Source organism: Phycodurus eques, chromosome 1, assembly GCF_024500275.1.
Source record: "Phycodurus eques isolate BA_2022a chromosome 1, UOR_Pequ_1.1, whole genome shotgun sequence".
NCBI lineage: Eukaryota > Metazoa > Chordata > Actinopteri > Syngnathiformes > Syngnathidae > Phycodurus > Phycodurus eques.
The window spans coordinates 15603367-15625101 of NC_084525.1; the positions used below are offsets into that span (position 1 = coordinate 15603367).

The 21735-nt window shown below is 42.1% G+C and overlaps 1 protein-coding gene across 4 annotated transcripts; it reads left to right on the forward strand.

Annotated features, from left to right (window-relative positions):
• The first annotated feature begins 878 nt into the window (after nt 1–878).
• Nucleotides 879–21533, forward strand: borcs6 (BLOC-1 related complex subunit 6). Of its 4 annotated transcripts, XM_061680246.1 has the most exons (10): nt 879–978; nt 1500–1566; nt 2278–2525; nt 2649–2819; nt 3390–3491; nt 4274–4466; nt 4542–4724; nt 15746–15909; nt 16021–16104; nt 20788–21533. In XM_061680246.1, exons 3-10 carry the CDS (start codon nt 2289–2291, stop codon nt 20911–20913), a joined length of 1260 nt encoding a protein of 419 aa, XP_061536230.1. In that variant the 5' UTR covers nt 879–978; nt 1500–1566; nt 2278–2288; the 3' UTR covers nt 20914–21533. The 4 variants fall into 4 exon arrangements, with proteins under 4 accessions (XP_061536230.1, XP_061536203.1, XP_061536212.1 ...); XM_061680219.1 differs by having other exon boundaries at nt 2278–2819; XM_061680228.1 differs by having other exon boundaries at nt 2281–2819.
• The last annotated feature ends 202 nt before the right edge of the window (nt 21534–21735 follow it).

Sequence of the window (21735 nt, forward strand, 5' to 3'; positions counted from 1 at the left end):
TCCAGGAGGGATGACAATAACAAAGTGTCAGAAAGGTATGAGGCCGCTCGAGAAGGCTTCATGCATTTCTTAGCCTTGTTAATTCTGCCACCCAGTGGTCAATGTTTAGGAACATATCCTGCGGTACACCCCTACCCTCTACTCCGGTGTTGTTGAACCTCGGGAAGTACGCATTGTAAAGTCATCCGTCCGTCCATCCATCCTCTGGACTGGTCACCTGTCAATCGCAGCTCATTTCTCGGGGAGAACATCTAAGCATGTAAACGTCCACACAGGAAGCCCTGAAACTGAACACCAAACTGTGGGGAACATGTGGCAACCTTTTGTTGACCCTGCTGCATAATTGTATCTTTTGTCATTTATTTTAATAGAATAATTATTAACTAATTGTTTTATTTAAAACAAATAAAATTTATATGCAAAATTGTTTATTTTGTAATATTTTTTAATCTAGTATTAATAAATAAAGACATAAATGGATACATTAATGTAATAAATTAATACTAAAGTTATGAAAATCAATAAATAAATAAAAATGAAATTAATTTTACTGTTACAAGATTTTACAACTAAATAGCGTCCGTGAGCAAGACACAAAATTAAAGACTCCCAACAAAAAAAAGTACTGTACTGTGTCGAAAAATCTACACAGTACAGTACAGTCGTTCTGTCCTGTGTTTACAAGATCATTTACTCGAAAAGGTATATTCGTATTATGTGTGTTTTGGTTTAAATGCAGACATACTCACTTTTTTCCCATGTTATTTTTCTACGCGGAGCAAATAAATAAATGTTTTTTTTTTTTTTTAAAACATCCAGGCGGAATCAATTGTTACTTTTTCCCAGGCGGAAGTCAAATTGTTGCTTTTCGAGCCAGGGAAGGCTTTTCCGAACGGACTTCTTCGCATTCGATCTGTTTTCATGACAGTTTAAATTAGCAGCGTAATTGTTTACCTCAACAAATTGAGTGCCGGATTGGTATGTTCCCAAATGTAGATATTGTTATCTAAATTAAATAGATTGCAGCTTTTACGCATGTGCATACAGTTGTAGTTGTCTTGTAGAGGCCTTCGCAGCTCTTGATAGCCGCGCGATGCTAAGTTCCTGATCGCATTGAGCAGCGCTTTCCTGTACTGACATGACAGGCAGCTAGCAGGGCGGCTACGTCAGCGTTTTATGATTGTCAGCATTTCATTTCATCTCCTAATGCCGTCTTATTTTCCATAATGGTGGGTTGTACGTCACCGCGTCCTTAAACGACGAGACGATATCTGTGAGGATGTCGTGTGATTTCATGCTCGCGCTAATAAAGTTGAACTTGTTCCTGGCAAATGCTGAGCTAAACAACATTCATACCTATAATAAACTGCTTTAGTCAGATCGCAAGTTACGATGATACCCGTAAGAGAACATGATTCACTGTTTTGATGACAAATTGGGTTACATTCGATTCCCTTTTGTTTATTGTCATTGGATTGAACTATGAACTTGTGATCTAGGCTGCAGGGGGTTCTCGGTTTACGAAGCAGTTCCGGTCCTACAGCGGCGACGTACCCTGATTTGTTCGTAAGTATTGTACCTCAGTCCAGTGCTTCCCAAACATTTTTTTGTGCCAAGGCATATGTTTTAGACTCTCATAGTACACTGCCAAACAAAAATGTCAACAAAAAGTATATAAACTGAAATAATTTTGATCTCGTCTCAATTTACTCAGAAATTTAATTTGTCTGAAATCTGCATCTGTTTTGTTGTCACCGTTGCACCAGTTGAGAATCATTGTGTTAGTGCAATGGTTCTCAAACTTTTTACTCTAACTACCACTTTAAAAAATGTTAGATCTCTCAGTACCACCATCATGACCAAATGTAAGGTTTTAGTCTTGAAAGTATATTTGATATTATTTTAAGCCGCTGTAATATTATACACCCTTTGAACATCAAACTCCTCTTAAGCTAAACTACGTGTGTAATGAGTCAATTAATATGTATAGCACGTTAAAGTTAACATTTTTTACAGGCGCATCTAAAAAAAATGGAATTAGAAAGCTTAATATATTTCTGTAGTCTAATTCTAAAACCTCAGATTCACTACACAGAGTAAACTATTTTTCCATACTTTGAGAATCGCTGATTCTCAAAGTACGGGTGTGGTGGAGCACACCTGTGCAAATGAGAATAAGCAGTACGGAAAATGGATGGATGGATGATTTAGAGTATGGAAATGTATGGTTTGATTTTTAAAGAAAAAAACAAATATAACATGTTATGTGTTCTCTAGCAGGTGGAGGGATGAGTCGCTCCCCTGTGATTGACACAGAGGTGTCACAAACTGCAAACGGGTTAGTGACACCTCCCTCTTCGGAAAACAGTCCTCATATTGCGGGCTCGTCAAAATGTGTAGTGCATAAAGATGACTTCCCCGAGGAGGGATCAGAAGATGACTGCCTCAGACACACAGAGAACCACGTGGGTGGAGAAAAGAGAGTTCATGATCATCGTTGTTTGGACACAGAAATGGATGACGATGTGAGAACAAGTGTTTTTTCACCACACGCCTCTCATGAGATGGACCTCTCACCCTCTGAGGACACATACACAGCACACTCTGACTGCACCTTCATCTGTCCTGCGGACTCGGGCGTTGTGCAGCCTCAGCATCAGGGCTGGTCACAGCGAGCGCCGTCCGAACTTGCGTCTTGGAGAGGCAATCCTGTCGCTGCAGACATGGATGGTGGAGAGGAGGAAAACAAGAAACAGGATGAGGAGGAGGAGGAGAAGTGGCGGCGAAATCAGTCCTCAAGAGAGAGAAAGGAGGTTGAGGTGAGGTGGTCTGCTCTTTTTTTTGTGTGTGTAAATGTAGTTATAGGAATTAATTGGTCATTACACCGAATATTCCATTTCCATCATTCAGGTAAACGGTGTGTATACAAATAATCCAGGGAAACAAATCAATGGCACATGATGACCTGAAAAAAGAGTTTCAGCTGATTAAGCATCAAAATAATGACTTTACCTCATATAGTGACATTTTGACAGTCACGTGATCACTGTGATGTCACCCGTGCGTGAACATGGCGGCGCCCGTTATGTTTCGATGAGTGTTTCTGGGTGTGATTCTTAATGCAGAATGCCTTATTGCATTGGCAAGTATTTCCATAATTCAAACAGTGACAAAACTAACTGTCAGGTTTCACCTTCTTCTTTCTATTTTAAAAAAAAAAAAAAAAAAACATCTACGCGACAGTGGCTGGTAAAATGTGGCTGGCTAGAGCCTCCAAAAGATAAACAATCCCCTGTGTGCAGTGCGCACTTCAAGTACCTTAATGATTACAGTGAGAGTGTGATGCAGTACAAAATGGGCTACCTAACGCTCCCGGCATCCTAAATAAGGATGCTGTGCCCTCAGTCTTTGAACCACCACCTGCTACCGATGCACCAACAACCCGAACAAGTGCCAGCGCGAAGCGTCTTGCAGCCAAGAACAAGAGAAAGGTATGTAGGCTTTTCAATTTCAGAATGCTAATGGTAGCAATTGTCCTTCAGCATGTAGAGCAGGGATCTTCAGTTAAGATTGCACGTAGCCGACCTGTCAAATAATAGAAAATGGCCCTTTTCACAACAATTATTTGTAGTTTTGTAAATACAATGTTATGTTTTCCATGAAAAACTAGGATCTGTCTGGACCATAGATGAAACTATTTTAATAGTGTGTCATTCTGTGAAAATGGTGGCTTTTGAACAGCGAGTTTTTTAATTTTTTTAAAATCTTTTTTTCTTTATTTTTGTTATCCTTCTTTTGATAAATAAAAGGTTCATCAGCAAATTGTTCATAAATACACATTTATAGCCACTCCCTAACAAGCTGGTTCACCAGTGCACCAAAATCAATACGGCGAATGAATGGGTCCTCATCATCCGCCTCAGTTCCCTCATTTTCCAAGTCTTCGGTGACCCCACCGTGATTGTGCGGCTTTCGATGAAGTGGTTCGTTCCTGTCATGCCTAACTAATTTGATGCTGTGTTTGTTTACGTTCTTTTCCGCACGTGTTATGTCACGATGATCATGTGACCGTAAACTGCATCCAGAATGGCTGCGACCCAACCTAATGAAAAATATATAACAAAAAAGTGCCATCAAATCTAAATCGGCCAACGTAAAGTGATGATTTCACAGAATAAATACCGGGTAGTTAGTTTTTATTACTTGAACTGTGACTTGCAAATTAAACTCCTTCTACTTCCTTCCTTGGTTCACGCCCTCACCTACATTCCAGTCTTTACGTCACTACTCCTCCTCAGCACCAGGTCCCAGCACCTCCTCCACTTCCTCCTCCCCGCCACCACCTCCTCTTCTCAGCTCCGATGATGTCCCCTGCCCCCCTCACGTCATGGCCCAGGTGTGGGTCCGCAACGTCCGAGGGATGCAGGACAGCAAAAGCCTGGATGAGATCAGCCAAGCCTGTGGAGGTAGAGCTGTGACTTCTAAACAATACCGAGAACGTCAATATTTGAACCACATTTGTTGGCCACTTATGTCCACAGGTGGAGCGGGGCCCAGGGGAGCAGGCAGAGGGGGCCAATCCGAGGGCAGACGTGCAACAATCTCCTCGGCCCTTGAGCTGGAGGGCACGGTTAGCCATGAGGGAGACCTCACCAACTTCATCACCAAGAACCTGGAGCAGAAGATCAAGATGAGCTCAAAGCCCAGTCTGGACTGCAGTGACTGTGAGTACAACAGTAGGGCAAAGTCATTTGGCTCTTTGTAATATGCCAGCTATCGTCGGGTGAGAGGCGGTGTACACCCTGCCAGGCAGTCGCAGGACACAGAAACAAACAACCATTTGCACTCACATTCACACCTACGGGCAATTTAGAGTCTTCAATCAACCTACCACGCATGTTTTGGGGATGTGGGAGGAAACCAGAGTGCCCGGAGAAAACCCACCCAGGCACGGGGAGAACATGCAAACTCCACGGCGGCGGGGCCGGGATTTGAAACCCGGTCCTCAGAACTGTGAGGCAGATGTGCTAACCAGTCGGTCACCGTGGTGACCCACCATTCAAATGACCTAAAAAAAATAAATAAATCTTTCACAGGGGAGCTAAAAGTAAAACACTGAAAAAATGTGGTTGCAGAAGTGTGTACACTCCTTTGTAACTGTGGATGTGGCTGTGTTCAGAATTAACCAATCACAATCAATCTCATGTTAAATGGGAGTCAGCACCTAGGTTATTTTAGTAAACGAAAACGAACCAAATAACAAAGTCAAATTGGAAAAAACATTTTCCATGGTGTTTCTTTGGTGATTAACAGTACTTTACACCAAACATCATTTTGGGAATTATGGCCTAAAAGTTCAACTTTGGTTTCATTATCCCATACATAACACAAGCTCCCAAACAGATGAAATAAAATTTGTCATGCAATTTTCAATTGAGTTGTACAGGTTATAGCTCACATTAATGGTGGAAAAAGTTTTGCAACAATTTCTCTTGTTCTATTTTTTATGTCACAAAAACATGCCATTTGAACAGCGGTGCATAGAGTTTTTATATCCTCGTAAGGTATTATAGGGTCTCCCCAAAAATCTTACATGATTTGATATATGAACTACTGTACGTCCTAGGCAAACAAAATGAAATAGGCTTTATGTTTAAAAATTAAATTAAATTTGTTTTATCTATCAAAATTCCAACAAGTACAGATTTACTCATCGATTTCACAGTTTCACAAATATGTGCACGGAGCAGCGTGTCCCCCATATTGGATGTGTCATACCTGCTGGTATACCATTGTAAGTAAGTGCAAGTACATATCATCACTGTAACAGTGTTAATATATTAGTAGTTGTAAACACTCATGCAAAACCTTGGGAAAAAAATAATGTATTCTTCTAAATAATAGTATATGTAAATATATTTCATACTCTTGAGTTGGTCATTAAATGTATCTTTTGTGTGCTTTTAATTTTTAGATGGAAATGTTATTTTGTATGTTATGATCAATGAAAAAAACATGTATCACTCCAATTTATGTTGTGACTGAGTAAGATTGTCTGGTTTGATTTTTGACATACGACTTGCTTGAACCAAGTAATGACTTCACTTGAAATTTGAAATTTACTTGAAATTTGGTGGTGACTCAACTTCAATTTTCCCCCCCCCCCACACTAACTTGGGACTTGCACATAGGTGACTTACTCCCACGTCCGCCTCCTACCATGTTGTATATCCAGTTTACATGAGGAAACTAATTCACCAACCACTAGATATAGTACACTGTGATATAGAATGCATTAGAAAGTCCACGTTTTTTTGGAATACATTGTGGTAGACTACAATAGCACAGTTTTCATTTACATAATTTTGCACTGAATTCCCCCCCCCCCCCAAAAAAAAAAACAAATTAAAAAAAATGTATACATTCTTAAAAGAATTGACTTGTTCATGTGTTGTTGGCATGCTAAAGGAATATTTATTTATTTATTTTTAAATGGGCTGTGGTGATGAATCTGCAGCATGTCTGACTGTCAGGTGAGGGGTTTCCTCGCTTAACAAGGCTCCACTCATCACAAATGCATATTTCTAACCGGCCACACAATTACAAGTAGCAATCATGCTCTGCACCATCTTTAGCCAGTGATGGCACTGACCTGTTGTATGAAGAAAGAATGGATGTCTTTTGGGGTCGCCCTGCAAGTGCTCTCAATGCAGCAGCAGCGTTGATTTGATGCTCTCTCAACTCATTTGAATTCATGAGAAGAATGTCGCTAAATCTTATCTCATGTGGGTTCATTGGGCATGTTTATTCAGTGTTTGGTATTGATTCTGTGTTTGTGTTTTAAGTTTGTTTTTTTCCCTAACTTTTTTTTTTCTTAATTTATTATTTTTTTTAATTACCGGTCCTTAAGTTAGTAAGAAATTGGATAATATCCTTCAGTACACGTTATGACTCTCTCATGACACACTAATGGTTGGGAGTCATGGTATTAGGCCATCACCAGCTATTAGTCCCAGAGCCTACCAAGTATCTTGAAGTTCTTTAATATGGACTCTCTGAACTTAAGTTAGGCAGCTCACTGGGCTTCCCTGAGAAGTCAGACATTGAGCATGACATTTAACCATTAAAACAAAACTTTCTGTGCAGAAATGCAAGTGAATAACTATGATTTACAACCCCAATTCCAATGAAGTTGTGACATTGTGTTAAACAAAAAAATAAAAACAGAATACAATGATTTGCAAATTGTGTTCGACCTATATTTAATTGAATACACTACAAAGACAAGATATTTAATGTTCAAACTGATCAACTTTATTGTTTTAGCAAATAATCATTAACTTAGAATTTTATGGCTGCAACACGTTCCAAAACAGTTGGGACAGGTGGCAAAAAAGTTTAGGAATGCTCATCAAACACCTGTTTGGAGCGTCCCACAGGTGAGCAGGCTATTTGCGAACAGGTGGGTGCCATGATTGGGTATAAATGGAGCTTCCATGAATTGCTCAGTCATTCACAAGCAAAGATGGGGCGAGGTTCACCTCTTTGTGAACAAGTGCGTGAGAAAATAGTCGAACAGTTTAAGAATCAGAATCAGAATCATCTTTATTTGCCAAGTATGTCCAAAACACACAAGGAATTTGTCTCCGGTAGTTGGAGCCGCTCTAGTACAACAAACAGTCAATTTACAGAACACTTTGGGGACATAAAGACATTGACAAAAAACAATTGTGCAAAAAGATGCAGAGTCCTCTAGCACTTAGAGCAGTTCGAACGACTAATATTGCAATAGTCCGGTGCAATGACCATTGTGCAAAGGGCGCTGAGACTTCAAGGAGTGTATGCGGTTTAAAGTGACGAGTAGTGCGATCGTCTGGGACAATGTTGGTTGTGCAAATGTTACAGATACTCCTCAATCAGTGTGCAAATGGAGCAGATGCTACTCTGGCATGAGTGGCCAGTATATGCAAATAGTGCAGCATGGCGAGACAACTACAGTGAGTGCACGAATAATACATAATTGGCCCCACAGAAATGTGACAACGAACTCAAGTCAAAAAATTGCCAGCTTATTGTAATGGAATTATAGGTTAGGTGTTTAAGAAGTTGATCGCAAGAGGGAAGAAGCTGTTGGAATGTCTACTAGTTCTAGTTTGCGTTGATCGGTAGCGCCTACCTGAGGGAAGGAGCTGGAAGAGCTGGTGACCGGGGTGCAGACGGTCCGAGAGGATTTTGCACGCCTTTGTCTTAGTTCTGGCAGCGTGCAAGTCCTCAATGGTGGGTAGGGGGGTACCGACAATCCTTTCAGCAGTTTTGATTGTCCGCTGCAGTCGGAGTTTGTCCTTTTTTGTAGCAGCACCAAACCAGACTGTGATGGAAGAACACAGGACTGATTCGATGACCGCTGTGTAGAACTGTCTCAGCAGCTCCGGTGGCAGGCAGTGCTTTCTCAGAAGCCGCAGGAAGTACATCCTCTGCTGGGCCTTTTTGAGGACGGAGTTGATGTTGTTCGCCCACTTCAGGTCCTGAGAGATTGTAATTCCCAGGAACTTGAAGGTCTCGACGGTTGACACAAGGCAGCTGGACAACGTGAGGGGCAGCTGTGGCGAAGGATGCCTCCTGAAGTCCACGATCATCTCTACCGTCTTGAGCGTGTTCAGCTCCAGGTTGTGTCGCCCGCACCACAGCTCCAGCCGCTCCGCTTCCTGTCGATATGCAGACTCGTCACCGTACTTGATGAGGCCGATGACAGTGGTGTCATCTGCAAACTTCAGGAGCTTGACAGTCGGGTTCGCTGAGGTGCAGTCGTTCGTGTAGAGAGAGAAGAGCAGCGGAGAGAGGACACAACCTTGGGGCGCCCCAGTGCTGATGCTGCGTGTGGATGAGGTGGCCTCCCCCAGCCTGACCTGCTGTGTCCTGCCCGTCAGAAAGCTGTAAATCCACTGGCAGATGGCAGGTGAGACGCTGAGCTGGAGAAGCTTGGTTGAAAGGAGTTCAGGGATGATGGTGTTGAACGCTGAGCTGAAGTCCACGAACAGGATCCTCGGGTAGGTCCCTGCACTGTCGAGGTGTTCTAGGATGAAGTGCAGTCCCATGTTGACTGCATCATCCGCAGACCTGTTCACTTGGTAGGCAAACTGCAGGGGGTCGAGCAGGGGACCTGTGACACTCTTGACGTCGTCCAGCACGAGACGTTCAAAGGACTTCATGACCACAGATGTCAAAGCGACAGGCCTGTAGTCATTCAGACTAGAGATTGCAGGTTTCTTGGGGACTGGAATGATGGTGGAGCGTTTGAAGCAGGATGGAACTTCGCACATTTCCAAAGATCTGTTAAAGATCTGAGTGAAGACTGGAGCGAGCTGGTCCGCGCAGACTTTGAGGCAGGATGGGGACACATGGTCCAGTCCTGTTGCTTTGTTAATCTTCTGTTGTTTGAAGATGCGTCTCACATCCTGTTCATGGATGGTTAACGCAGAAGTCATAGGTGTGGTTGTGGTCGCGGGTGCGGCCGGGTGGGTGTGTGGAGTGAAACTGTCCTTTTCAAATCTGCAATAGAAGGTATTCAAGTCGTTGGCTAGTGTGCTATTGTTCTCAGCTTGGGGGGATCGTCGCTTGTAATTAGTCAGCGATTGGAATGCACGCCAGACTGATTTCGAGTCGTTCGCGCTAAGCTGTTTTTCCAACTTTGCTGCATAGATCCTCTTTGCAATGTTAATTTCTTTAGTAAGCTGGTTTCTAGCTCGATTATACAGGGCCCTGTCCCCGCTCTGATATGCATCTTCCTTAGCTTGGCGAAGCTGCTTAAGTTTAGCAGTGAACCACGGCTTGTTGTTGTTGAATGTCCGAAATGATTTTGTTGGTACACAAACCTCTTCACAGAAACTGATATAGGATGTGACAGTGTCCGTATATTCATCCAGGCTGCCAGCTGAATTTTCAAAGACACTCCAGTCTGTGCAGTCTAAACAGCTTTGAAGTTCCATCTTTGCTTCATTGGTCCACTTTTTGACTGTTTTCACTGTAGGCTTCGCACATTTAAGTTCTTGCTTGTACGTCGGTATTAAGTGAATTAAGCAGTGATCAGACGAGCCCAGGGCTGCACGAGGTATAGCACGGTATGCGTTTTTTACCGTAGTGTAGCAGTGGTCTAAAGTATTATTTTCCCTGGTAGGACAGTCGATGTGCTGCTTGTATTTAGGGAGTTCGTGGTTGAGTTTAGCTTTGTTAAAGTCCCCGAGAATAATGAGGGGTGAGTCAGGGTGTTTTTTTTCAATTTCGTTGACTTGTTCGGTGAGCGTTAGCAATGCGGCGTTCGTGTTAGCTTGCGGTGTAATATAGACTCCAGCCAGTATAAACGATGCAAACTCACGTGGCGAGTAAAATGGTTTACAGTTCAGAAACAGCGACTCCAAATGCGGGCTGCAGTGTGTGCTGAGCACCGTGACGTCCGTACACCATTTTTCATTTATATGGAGGCATATCCCGCCGCCCTTCGTTTTTCCCGATGATTCCATGTCGCGGTCCGCTCGATGAATGTTGAAGCCGGGAAGCATGACGGCGCCATCGGGTACGGCGTCGCAAAGCCAGGTCTCCGTGAAGCACATGGCCACGGAACGTCCGAAGTCTTTACTGGTCTTTAACAGAAGATGAAGCTCGTCCATTTTGTTGGGTAGGGAGCGTACATTCGCGAGGTGGATCGACGGGAACGCCAATCTGTGTCCTCTCTTGCGGAGTTTCACCTGAATGCCGGCTCGTTTTCCTCTGTGGCGCCGCTTCCGCATCCATGCGCCGAAAACCGCGGACGCCGCTCCGGTGAGTAACTCGGGGAAAAAACTGAGCGGATTTTCGAAAGTTGGTGACAGAAAGTCCGGAGTAGCCTCCTTGATGGTTAGCAGGTCTCCCCTTGTGTAAGTGAGTCGTGTAAGGTCTCCAAAGACGGACGAAAAACACAAAAAACAAAGACAATACTAGAGAGCGCGTTACCGAGGCGACCACACTGGTAGGCGCCATCTTGGATGGACAATGTTCCTCAACGTACAATTGCAAGGAATTTAGGGATTTCATCATCTACAGTCCATATCATCATCAAAAGGTTCAGAGACTCTGGAGAAATCACTGCATGTAAGCGGCAAGGCCGAAAACCAACATTGAATGCCTTTGATCCCTCAGGCGGCACTGCATCAAAAACCGACATCAATGTGTAAAGGATATCACCACATGGGCTCAGGAACACTTCAGACAACCAATGTCAATAAATACAGTTCGGTGCTACATCCATAAGTGCATCTTGAAAGTTTACTATGCAATGCAAAAGCCATTTATCAACAACACCCAGAAACACTGCCGGCTTCTCTGGACCCAAGCTCATCTAAGATGGACTGATCCAAACTGGAAATGTGGACTCCGACGAGTCCACATTTCAAATTGTTTTTGGAAATTGTGGACGTTGTGTTCTCCTGACCAAAGAGGTAAAGAACCATCCGGACTGTTATGGGCGCAAAGTTCAAAAGCCAGCATCTGTGATGGTATGGGGCTGTGTTCGTGCCAATGGCATGGGTAACTTACACATCTGTGAAGGCACCATTAATGCTGAAAGGTACGTACAGGTTTTGGAGAAACATATGCTGCCATCCAAGCAACGTGTTTTTCATGGATGCCCCTGCTTATTTCAGCAAGACAATGCCAAACCACATTCTGCACGTGTTACAACAGCGTGGCTTCGTAGTAAAAGAGTGCGGATAGTAGACCGGCCTGCATGCAGTCAAGACCTGTCTCCCATTGAAAATGTGTGGCGCATGATGAAGCGTAAAATATGACAACGGAGACCCCGGACTGTTGAACAACTGAAGCTGTACATCAAGCAAGAATGGGAAAGAATTCCACCTACAAGAATTCCACCTACAAAGCTTCAACTCCGTCCTCAAAAAGGCCCAGCAGAGGATGTACTTCCTGCGGCTTCTGAGAAAGCACGGCCTGCCACCGGAGCTGCTGAGACAGTTCTACACAGCGGTCATCGAATCAGTCCTGTGTTCTTCCATCACAGTCTGGTTTGGTGCTGCTACAAAAAAGGACAAACTCCGACTGCAACGGACAATCAAAACTGCTGAAAGGATTGTCGGTACCCCCCTACCCACCATTGAGGACTTGCACGCTGCCAGAACTAAGACAAGGGCGTGCAAAATCCTCTCGGACCGTCCGCACCCCGGTCACCAGCTCTTCCAGCTCCTTCCCTCAGGTAGGCGCTACCGATCAACGCAAACTAGAACTAGTAGACATTCCAACAGCTTCTTCCCTCTTGCGATCAACTTCTTAAACACCTAACCTATAATTCCATTACAATAAGCTGGCAGTTTTTTACTTGAGTTCGTTGTCACATTTCTGTGGGGCCAATTATGTATTACTCGTGCACTCACTGTAGTTGTCTCGCCATGCTGCACTATTTGCATATACTGGCCACTCATGCCAGAGTAGCATCTGCTCCATTTGCACACTGATTGAGGAGTATCTGTAACATTTGCACAACCAACATTGTCCCAGACGATCGCACTACTCGTCACTTTAAACCGCATACACTCCTTGAAGTCTCAGCGCCCTTTGCACAATGGTCATTGCACCGGACTATTGCAATATTAGTCGTTCGAACTGCTCTAAGTGCTAGAGGACTCTGCATCTTTTTGCACAATTGTTTTTTGTCAATGTCTTTATGTCCCCAAAGTGTTCTGTAAATTGACTGTCTGTTGTACTAGAGCGGCTCCAACTACCGGGGACAAATTCCTTGTGTGTTTTGGACATACTTGGCAAATAAAGATGATTCTGATTCTGATTCTGATTAGTGTCCTCAGTTCCCAAACGTTTATTTAAGGTTGTTAAAAGAAAAGTTTATGTAACACAGTGGCAAACATGACCCTGTCCCAGCTTTTTTTGGGGACTTGTTGCAGCCATAAAATTCTAAGCTAATGATTATTTGCTAAAAAAAAAAAGTTTATCAGTTTTGAACATTCAATATCTTGTCTTTGTCGTGTATTCAATTAAATATAGGTCGAACATGATTTTCAAATCATTGTATTCTGTTTTTATTTTTTTGTTTAACACAACGTCCCAACTTCATTGGAATTGGGATTGTAAAATCTTGATCAAAATAGAAGATTGCGCTCTGTTTTTTTTTTGTTTTTTTTTTTTGTCAAGTGGTACATTTTAAAAATTGTGCATAATCCTTATGCAATATTTGCTGCAGTCAGCATTAAAAACATCCCCACACCCCCTTTTTAATTGCAAATCCTTGAAACTATCAGCGAAATTTGACGGTATGGTCCTCACACTTCAGGTGAGATCAACAAAAAAGCTTCACAATTTCACGCTGCCCATCTTGTCTAGGGTACCTCCTTCCGATTTGGGCTCCTTTTGTATTCCCAATTTTGTGCCCATCGATCGTTGAAACTGGTGTCGGGCTGATAATATTTTTATTTTTTTTAAACTCTCACTGAATGAGTTTCCAGGTGGTGGTGTGATAAATGTATTCAATACTATCCAGTGGGTACGGAAAGTATTCAGACACCCTTAACATTTTCACTCTTTCTTATAGTGCAGCCATTTGCTAAAGTCATTTTAGTAAATTTTTTTGCCACATTAATGTACACACAGCACGCCATATTGACAGAAAAAAATGGAATTCTTGACGTTTTTGCATTTTTATTAAAAAAGAAACACTGAAATATCACACAGCCATAAGTATTCAGACCTTTTGCTCAGTATTTAGTAGATGCACCCATTTGAGCTAATACAGCCATTAGTCTTTTTGGGAATCATGCAACCAGTTTTTCACACCTGGATTTGGGGATCCTCTGCCATACCTTCTAGCTGATCCTCTCCAGTTCTGTCAGGTTGGATGGTGAACGTTGGTGGACAGCCATTTTCAGGTCTCCAGAGATGCTCAATTGGGTTTAAGTCAGGGCTCTGGCTGGGCAATTCAAGAACAGTCACGGAGTTGTTCTGAAGCCATTCCTTCGTTAGTTTAGCTGTGTGCTTAGGGTCATTGTCTTGTTGGAAGGTGAACCTTGGTCCCAGTCTGAGGTCCAGAGCACTCTGGAGAAGGTTTTCATCCAGGATATCCCTGTACTTGGCCAGATTCATCTTTCCTTCGATTGCAACCAGTCGTCCTGTCCCTCCAGCTGAAAAACACATCCAAAGCATGATGCTGCCACCACCATGCTTCACTGTTGAGAATGTATTGGACAGGTGATGAACAGTGCCTGGTTTTCCCCACACATGCCGCTTAGAATTAAGGCCAAAAAGTTTAATCTTGGTCTCATCAGACAAGAGAATCTTATTTCTCACCATCTTGGAGTCCTTCGGGTGTTTTTAAAAAAAATGTTTTATTTATTTTTTTAAATTTAATTAAAAAAAATTTAAGCAAACTCCATGCAGGCTTTTATGTGTCTTGCACTAAGGAGAGGCTTCAGTCGGGCTACTCTGCCATAAATCCCCAACTGGTGGAGGGCTGCAGTGACGGTTAACTTTCTAGAACTTTCTCCCATCTCCCGACTGCATCTCTGGAGCTTAGCCACAGTGATTTTTGGGTTCTTCTTTCTCACCAAGGCTCTTTCCCCCCGATTGCTCAGTTTGGCCGGACGACCAGCTCTAGGAAGGGTTCTGGTTGTCCCAAACGTCTTCCATTTTAAGGATTATGGTGGCCACTGTGCTCTTAGGAACCTTAAGTGCAGCAGAAATGTTTTTGTAACCTTGGCCAGATCTGTGCCTTGCCACAATTCTGTCTCTGACCTCTTCAGGCAGTTCCTTTGACCTCATGATTATCATTTGTTCTGACATGCACTGTGAGCTGTAAGGTCTTATATAGACAGGGGTGTGGTTTCCTAATCAAGTCCAATCAGTATAATCAAACACAGCTGGACTCCAATGAAGGTGTCGAACCTTCTCAAAGATGATCAGAAGAAATGGACAGCACCCGAGTTAAATATGAGTGTCACAGCAAAGGGTCTGAATACTTATGGCTGTGTCATATTTCATTTTTTCTTTTTTAATAAATCTGCAAAAAATTAAACTATTCTGTTTTTTATGTCAACGTGGGGTGCTGTGTGTACATTAATGAGGGGGGGGGGGGGGTGAACTTAAATGAATTCAGCATCACCCTTCACCCCCTGCTGGCTGTGTCGTAGGCAGATGCGACAATTGTTTACATTTGCAAGATGCCATCTTGTGTCAAATGAATGTTGATATTTTGCTTTTTTATTTAAATGTGTCTGTTTATGCAGTTTCCAGAGGTGACTGGTATTTTAAAATTGTTTATAATAAGTTTCCTACCATGTGACAAGGTGCAGTCATTTCTATATTTCATCTTTATCAACTCTAGAAACACATTTTCGTAGAAGGAACATATTTTGAAAAACTTAATTTTATGGCCTATTGTCAGCCTGCTGTTGGAGCCATCACAAAACACACCCAAACATTTGTAAACACACACAAAAAAGAAAATATCTCAAACAGAATTGAATAGAAAAGAACCTTATTGTCACTGTCACGGGAACAATGATTATCGGTTAGGCATCTCACAATTTGCAGCGTTGAGGTAAAACAGAAACATGCAATTATCAAAAAGACACACTTACAGAACATAGTTATTGACATTTGGAAGAATTTCCATACTATGACTTTTTAAGGTCATGCCACTGCTTTTCAGTCCTCATGTTTTCTCCCTCTAATGTCTGAAATGTGAAATTTTTGGCAGCCGACTGTTCAGGTCCCATCTACCGTAGCCGAGGGTTGTCACGGCGACCGGCAGATATCCCGCCCATTGATCCGACTGTCCTGGTTGACCTGCAGAGGCACACGCAGGAGGTGGCACAAAGTGTGGAGATTATGATGCGCAGCCTTAACGGAACCATCCAGAATGTGAGGATTGTCAATCTGAAGCGAAACGAACGTGTCGTTTATTTCCTCCGCCGTGATTGGTTTATGTTTTACTACACGGAATGACGTCCCTCTCTCTGCCCCTCTGACCAGATGACAGCTCTGAGCGTGGGCTACATTCAGACTTACAGAGACTCTGTGGACAGCCTGGGAGAGTCTGTGGACATGGGTATCAAGGTGATCAGCCATATTCTGACACAAGTGACATCATCATTGCATATATATATATATATATATATATATATATATATATATATACACACACACACACACACACACACACACACACACACCAATACACCATATAAAGTAGACTTTACACCGATCTGATCGGCTTGATCGGTATCGGCCGATAATTAGCATTTTATGCTGATCTGCTGTAATGTCATAAATCGCCGATATGATCAATGACGTCATTGATCGCCTCCGCAAAGGACATTTACACCGTGTTGCCATCGAGTACAGTATATTTGAATCCAGAAGCTGGTTTATTTTTAGCCTTGTCGTGTCTTTTGACGTAGTTCTGTAAATATCTGACAACCAGTAAACTTATTCTAAAAAAAATAAATAACATGTCGGGGTTGTGGGAGAGACGACACATCTGAGACAGACAACACGTACTATGTGGATCACACAACAACACAAATTTGGTCTTTCACAATTGCACTATATCAGACTACTGCAATGAAGTCTTGTATTCCGATACCACCACATCCCGTCTTTTACGATCACTGGGCTTTATCTTGTCAACTCAAACGGGACCGGATACACTCGTTACCGTGGCAACAACAATGGATTGCGCCGTGTGTATTATAAGAGCAAAATGGGGAAAAGCGTGTGCTGGTGGTGGCCGGTGCTCAGGAGAGGACTTTCATTCAAGGATTGCTTGAGGTATGGTCATATACTTTTAATACGATATGGCTTGCAAGCAGGCAACAAAACGTTATGAAACCTAGCAAGCTTGTGCTAGCGCTAACGGTTCTACGTAAGCATGCCGGCGTTATGTCAAATCATGCTCTAAAGTTTTGGTGTGCGTGTGAAGTAATTTAACTACAATAAAATAATTTAATTACAGTAAGTTAGCACCCATTATTTCTGTAATGTTGGTTTGAGCTGACTGATTAGAATACATGACCTGAATAGAGAATACTTTTGAAGATACTCAGTATACAGTACAAAAGTATATACAGTAAATGAACAAGTCCTTTAAATAGAGACATTGCTCCATCTTGTGATCGGATCGGTTACCGTTTTTTTAAATTCGGTGATCGGCCCCCAAAAATCCTGATCGTGTAAAGCCTAATATAAACACTCATGCATACATTTATACATACTCCCCCAACATACCCAGTTGTTCTTCCCGATATACACAAATGTATGGTTGCAGATGTATGCGCACAGGTAACGCATAGACCAATTGAGTGCATTGTAACTCCTCCCACGTGATGCAAATCAACCAATTAAATGGTTTTGTCAGAGCAACTTTGCAGGTGTTTGTGTGTGTGTGTGTGTGTGTGTGTGTGTGAGAGAGAGAGAGAGAGGCAGACTTGGCGAGGAAGGAAGTTCTGGGTACACAGATAATGTAGTGTCTTAAAACAAATAAAGAATGTCTTAAAGCTGTTTTGTAGTTCATATTCAGGTTTTTTTGGGCTCCCTGAATGATTTCTGCAAATGTAGTTCATCAAGAGGGCCGTCTATTTCACAGTGTTGTCGGACTGAACGATTAATCGAATGCAAACTAACATTGCGATGTAGTAGAATGCAATTTTCAAATTGCAAAGTTTGTGATGTGTGAGATGCTGAAGTGATAAAGCCACAGATTTGTTTGCATTATTGTTGTAATCTAATTTATGTTTATGCCTTTTTTGTTTGGCGGAAATTTAAGTTGTCGAAGTGAACGCTTACAAGCCTGCAGGTCGAAGTGTTTAGTAAGTTTACAACTGTAATTGATGTAAATTAACTGTCTTCCATATTAATTCATGGTTCATTTCCCTTTATTTTAATGTAAGCCTAACCTCAAAAAATTATCGCATTTAGATTGTTTTCCAAATTCATTCAGCCCTAGTGGTGAAGTTCTGGGTTTGAATCTTGGCTCAGACTGTCCTATATGTAGTTTGTGTGTTCTCCCTGTGCATGCTTGGGTTTTGTTCTACTTTGTTCGTTGAAGACTAAATTGTCCACAGATGGGAGTGTGAATGTTTGTTTGTCTATGTGTTCCATATGATTGACTGCCGACCAGTCCAGGGTGTACCCCACTTCTTGCCAAATGTCGTGTGGGATATACTCCAGCTCACCCGTGACCCTCCTGTGAAAAGCGGCATAGAAAGTGGATGAATGGATGATACAGTGAGGCAGCATGGAGGGTTAGTGGTTAGTGTCAGTCAGTAGATCTGGGTTTGAAAAGCCATTGTGTGGAGTGTGCATGTTCTCCCTGTGCTTGTGTGGGTTTTCTGCGGTTTCTCCGGCTTCCTCCGACATGTCAAACACATGCATGTTAGGTTAATTGAAGCCTCTAAATTGTCCTTCGGTGTGTATGCGAGTGTGAATGGTTGTTTGTCGATGTACGCTGCGATAAGCTTTTGACCAGTCCAGGCTTCTTACCCCAAAATCGGCTGCAATAGCAGCTCACCCATGACCCGTATGAAAACAAGCGCTATAGAAAATGAATCAGTGGATACTTTGTCAACTTGCGACTGACTGGCGACCAGTTCAGGGTGTAGTCCGCCTTTCGCCCGAAGTCATCTGGGATAGGCTCCAGCATCCCGCCACTCTAACCAGGATAAGCGGTGTTGAGAATGGATGGATAGTTTGTCAAGAAAGAATGCACCAACTCCAAATGTTTTCATGTAAAACTGGCACCTCACGTTGTGTTATGAAGTCCTGACACCTCCTGGACTGGGATGGAAAAATCATTGCTTTTCAATGAAACCAGTCAGACAGACATGGTGGGGAATGTTCGACTTTGGTGGAGGTCTCTGCTTGCAAGGTGTGCCCAAAATTTCCTCTGTGGAGTTCCGCTAGCAGCACAGTCTGATATAGTTTACCTGGCCATTTTGTGGTTCGTCGTCTATATTACCTTTTTTAAGGGATCGTTTTTATGGTTTTTTGTAGTATACTTACTTAGTGTGAGCCAGTTGCCGATGAACTTTTCAGCTGTTTGTTGTACGTTAGAACAGTATAACCACAGTGAGCACACCTTTACGGAAGCTGCTGTTGACGACAGCTCTCACCTAGACACTCACACAGACTCACCATTATATGCCACGCACCGCCTCTTAAAGGCTCATGTGGACCCCCGCATCCTCGCTTTTCGTTATCTGCGTATTCGCTGATTTTTCTTTCAAATTCTTTTCCAGTTTTTATTTGTGTTTTCTTTTTTTGTGGGGGAACTAAGCCGGGAAACGATTATTTTTGTAATTTAATAATAATAATAATTTTTGGGGTTAAGAAAAACAAATAAAAGCATTTTTTCGATACACGTACAACCCCAATTCCAATGAAGTTGGGACGTTGTGTTAAACATAAATAAAAACAGAATACAAAGATTTGCAAATCACGTTCAACCTATATTTAATTGAATATACTACAAAGACAAGATATTTAATGTTGCAACTGATAAACCTTATTGTTTTGAGCAAATAATCATTAACTAAGAATTTTATGGCTGCAACACGTTCCAAAAAAGCTGGGACAGGTGGCAAAAAAGACTGAGAAAGTTGACGAATACTCATCAAACACCTGTTTGGAACATCCCACAATAACAATGACAAAAGTTGTCTTCATCCACTCTTTAAATTACAAAAACGTGCAGTTAGAACCATACACAAGGTTGGATATTTTGATCACACAAATACATAATTTTTGCAGTAAATAATATTAAAACCTTTCTATTGAGCAAACCTCTATACTGCACAATTACTGTTTAAAGCCGATAAAAACATTAACGGGTAATATCCAAAAGCTATTTACAGAGAGGGAGGGGGCTACAACTTGAGGGAGTGTGGGAACTTTCAAGTCCAAGTAGTAAGAACAACCAGGAAAGGTTTTTGTCTATATGTTGTGTCAAATTGTGGAATGGGTTGGGAATAAAGCTTAGACAATATCCAGATATTAATAAATTAAAATTAGGGTTCAAACAAATGATGATGTTACAATACAAGGCTGTGGTTTCGACTGTGGTGTTTTCAGGGATTATTATTCATATATGTTTTCATACTTTTGTTTGTACGTTATCTGTATATAGGGTCATTTTGTTTGTATATATGTTCGTGCTGTATATAAGGAATAATGTGGTGTAAAATACAGCAAGAAATAGTCACAAAGCTGTTGAGTTGAAGAGAAGCATTCCTTGCTGGATGCTTGATGTTCAGCATGCAAGCAGATAAAGCAGTAATTTTGGAATGTATGTATAAGGGGTGATAGCTTAAATTTTTCTTCTCACTCCTTTTTGGATGTGCATTTTTATTTTTATGCTACTGAGGAACTTCTTTTTTTTTTTATTTGTTGCAATTATTGTTTCATTTGCTTTTTCCATTAAGATGTTTTCTTTTTTGTTGTCTTTTTCTTTCCTTCTTTAAAAAAAAACATTAAAAAACAAATAAACAGATTCACTTCAATATGTGTTTTGGCAAATTAAACTGTTTTAATATAAATGCTTTTAAAGTGTGTTGGCGGGATTCAACTTTTTTTGTTTTGTTTTTATGGTTCCCTATATTATGTATCTTTACCTTTTGTGGGTGGAACGTATCCCTGCAATAAATGGGGTATTGCAGTTCATCCAAACTTTCACAATCTTAGGAGGAGGAGCCAAAATGAAAAAGGTGATTGTGTGTGACAAATGCACGTTATTGTGCCTTGCAGAGCATGTACACGCTGATGGCGCGATGCGAGGAGTTGGACCGCTCCATGCAGCCCATCAACATCCTGGCGGCGCAGATCCGAGACATCAAGCGAACCCTGGATGCTTTGGAGGCCATCTGCAAGTAACTCCACCTACGTTTTGTGGTGCGGACACACACAGCCCCCCAACACTATGCACACTCCAGGAGGTCCTCTGCAAGTAATCCCACCGTTCGCCACCGTTTACCGCTGGGGTCATCGTTTTGCATTACCAGGCATGCTGGATTGTTTGGCCCCTGTTCGTTATTTAACGATAATCATGTTTGTGTATTGTACTTGATTCATTTGACCACTCCGTTCCAAGACTGTTGAAAGATGTGGGTGTCGATTTCCACATTGAGGAAAAAATGTATCCGTCCGGTCAGCTTTGTTCAGGTTGCACTAACATCTCTTTCCCAAAGGGGTCCTTTTGCTCCAAGGACAGTGACTTTTTTTTGGGGGGTGGGGGGCTAAAACTAATCTATTTTTAATCAAATGCAATAAAGGCACACACATCCTTCACTGCAGGCCAAATGAGGGAAAGTGAGCTTCACGGAGAGCTTCTTGTATTTATCTTTATTTATTTGGTTATGTTGCAAACTTGGGAGTACAGTAAATTTCATCGTGACTGAGATGCCAAAGCGCCATTTTGAAGAGTTTGAACATGTTTCTTGATTGCAACTTGATGGACCAATTAAAGCTAGTGATTGATGTTTCACTGCCCACTATCGCAGACTGTTTCTTCAACTGGTAAACTTTACATCACAGGTGCCTGCACAATGTTTGTTCATATTTTGTCGGCCAAGGACATCGTCTCAATTCCAGCTTTGAGCCATTTGAGCTCTCCACAAATGACAGTTCTGTGATGTTTAGTTATGTTAAGAATTGACTCCAAAGCCACAGTGTCCATGCTATAAACCACTAAAATGA

Excerpts from the sequence above, each read along its gene's own strand:
- borcs6 (XM_061680219.1), top strand. The coding sequence starts at position 2,289 with ATGAGTCGCTCCCCTGTGATTGACACAGAGGTGTCACAAACTGCAAAC. Across the intron at positions 3,492-4,273 it reads CAGCCAAGAACAAGAGAAAG|TCTTTACGTCACTACTCCTC; the intron begins GTATGTAGGCTT and ends CCTACATTCCAG. Across the intron at positions 15,910-16,020 it reads TTAACGGAACCATCCAGAAT|ATGACAGCTCTGAGCGTGGG; the intron begins GTGAGGATTGTC and ends CCCTCTGACCAG.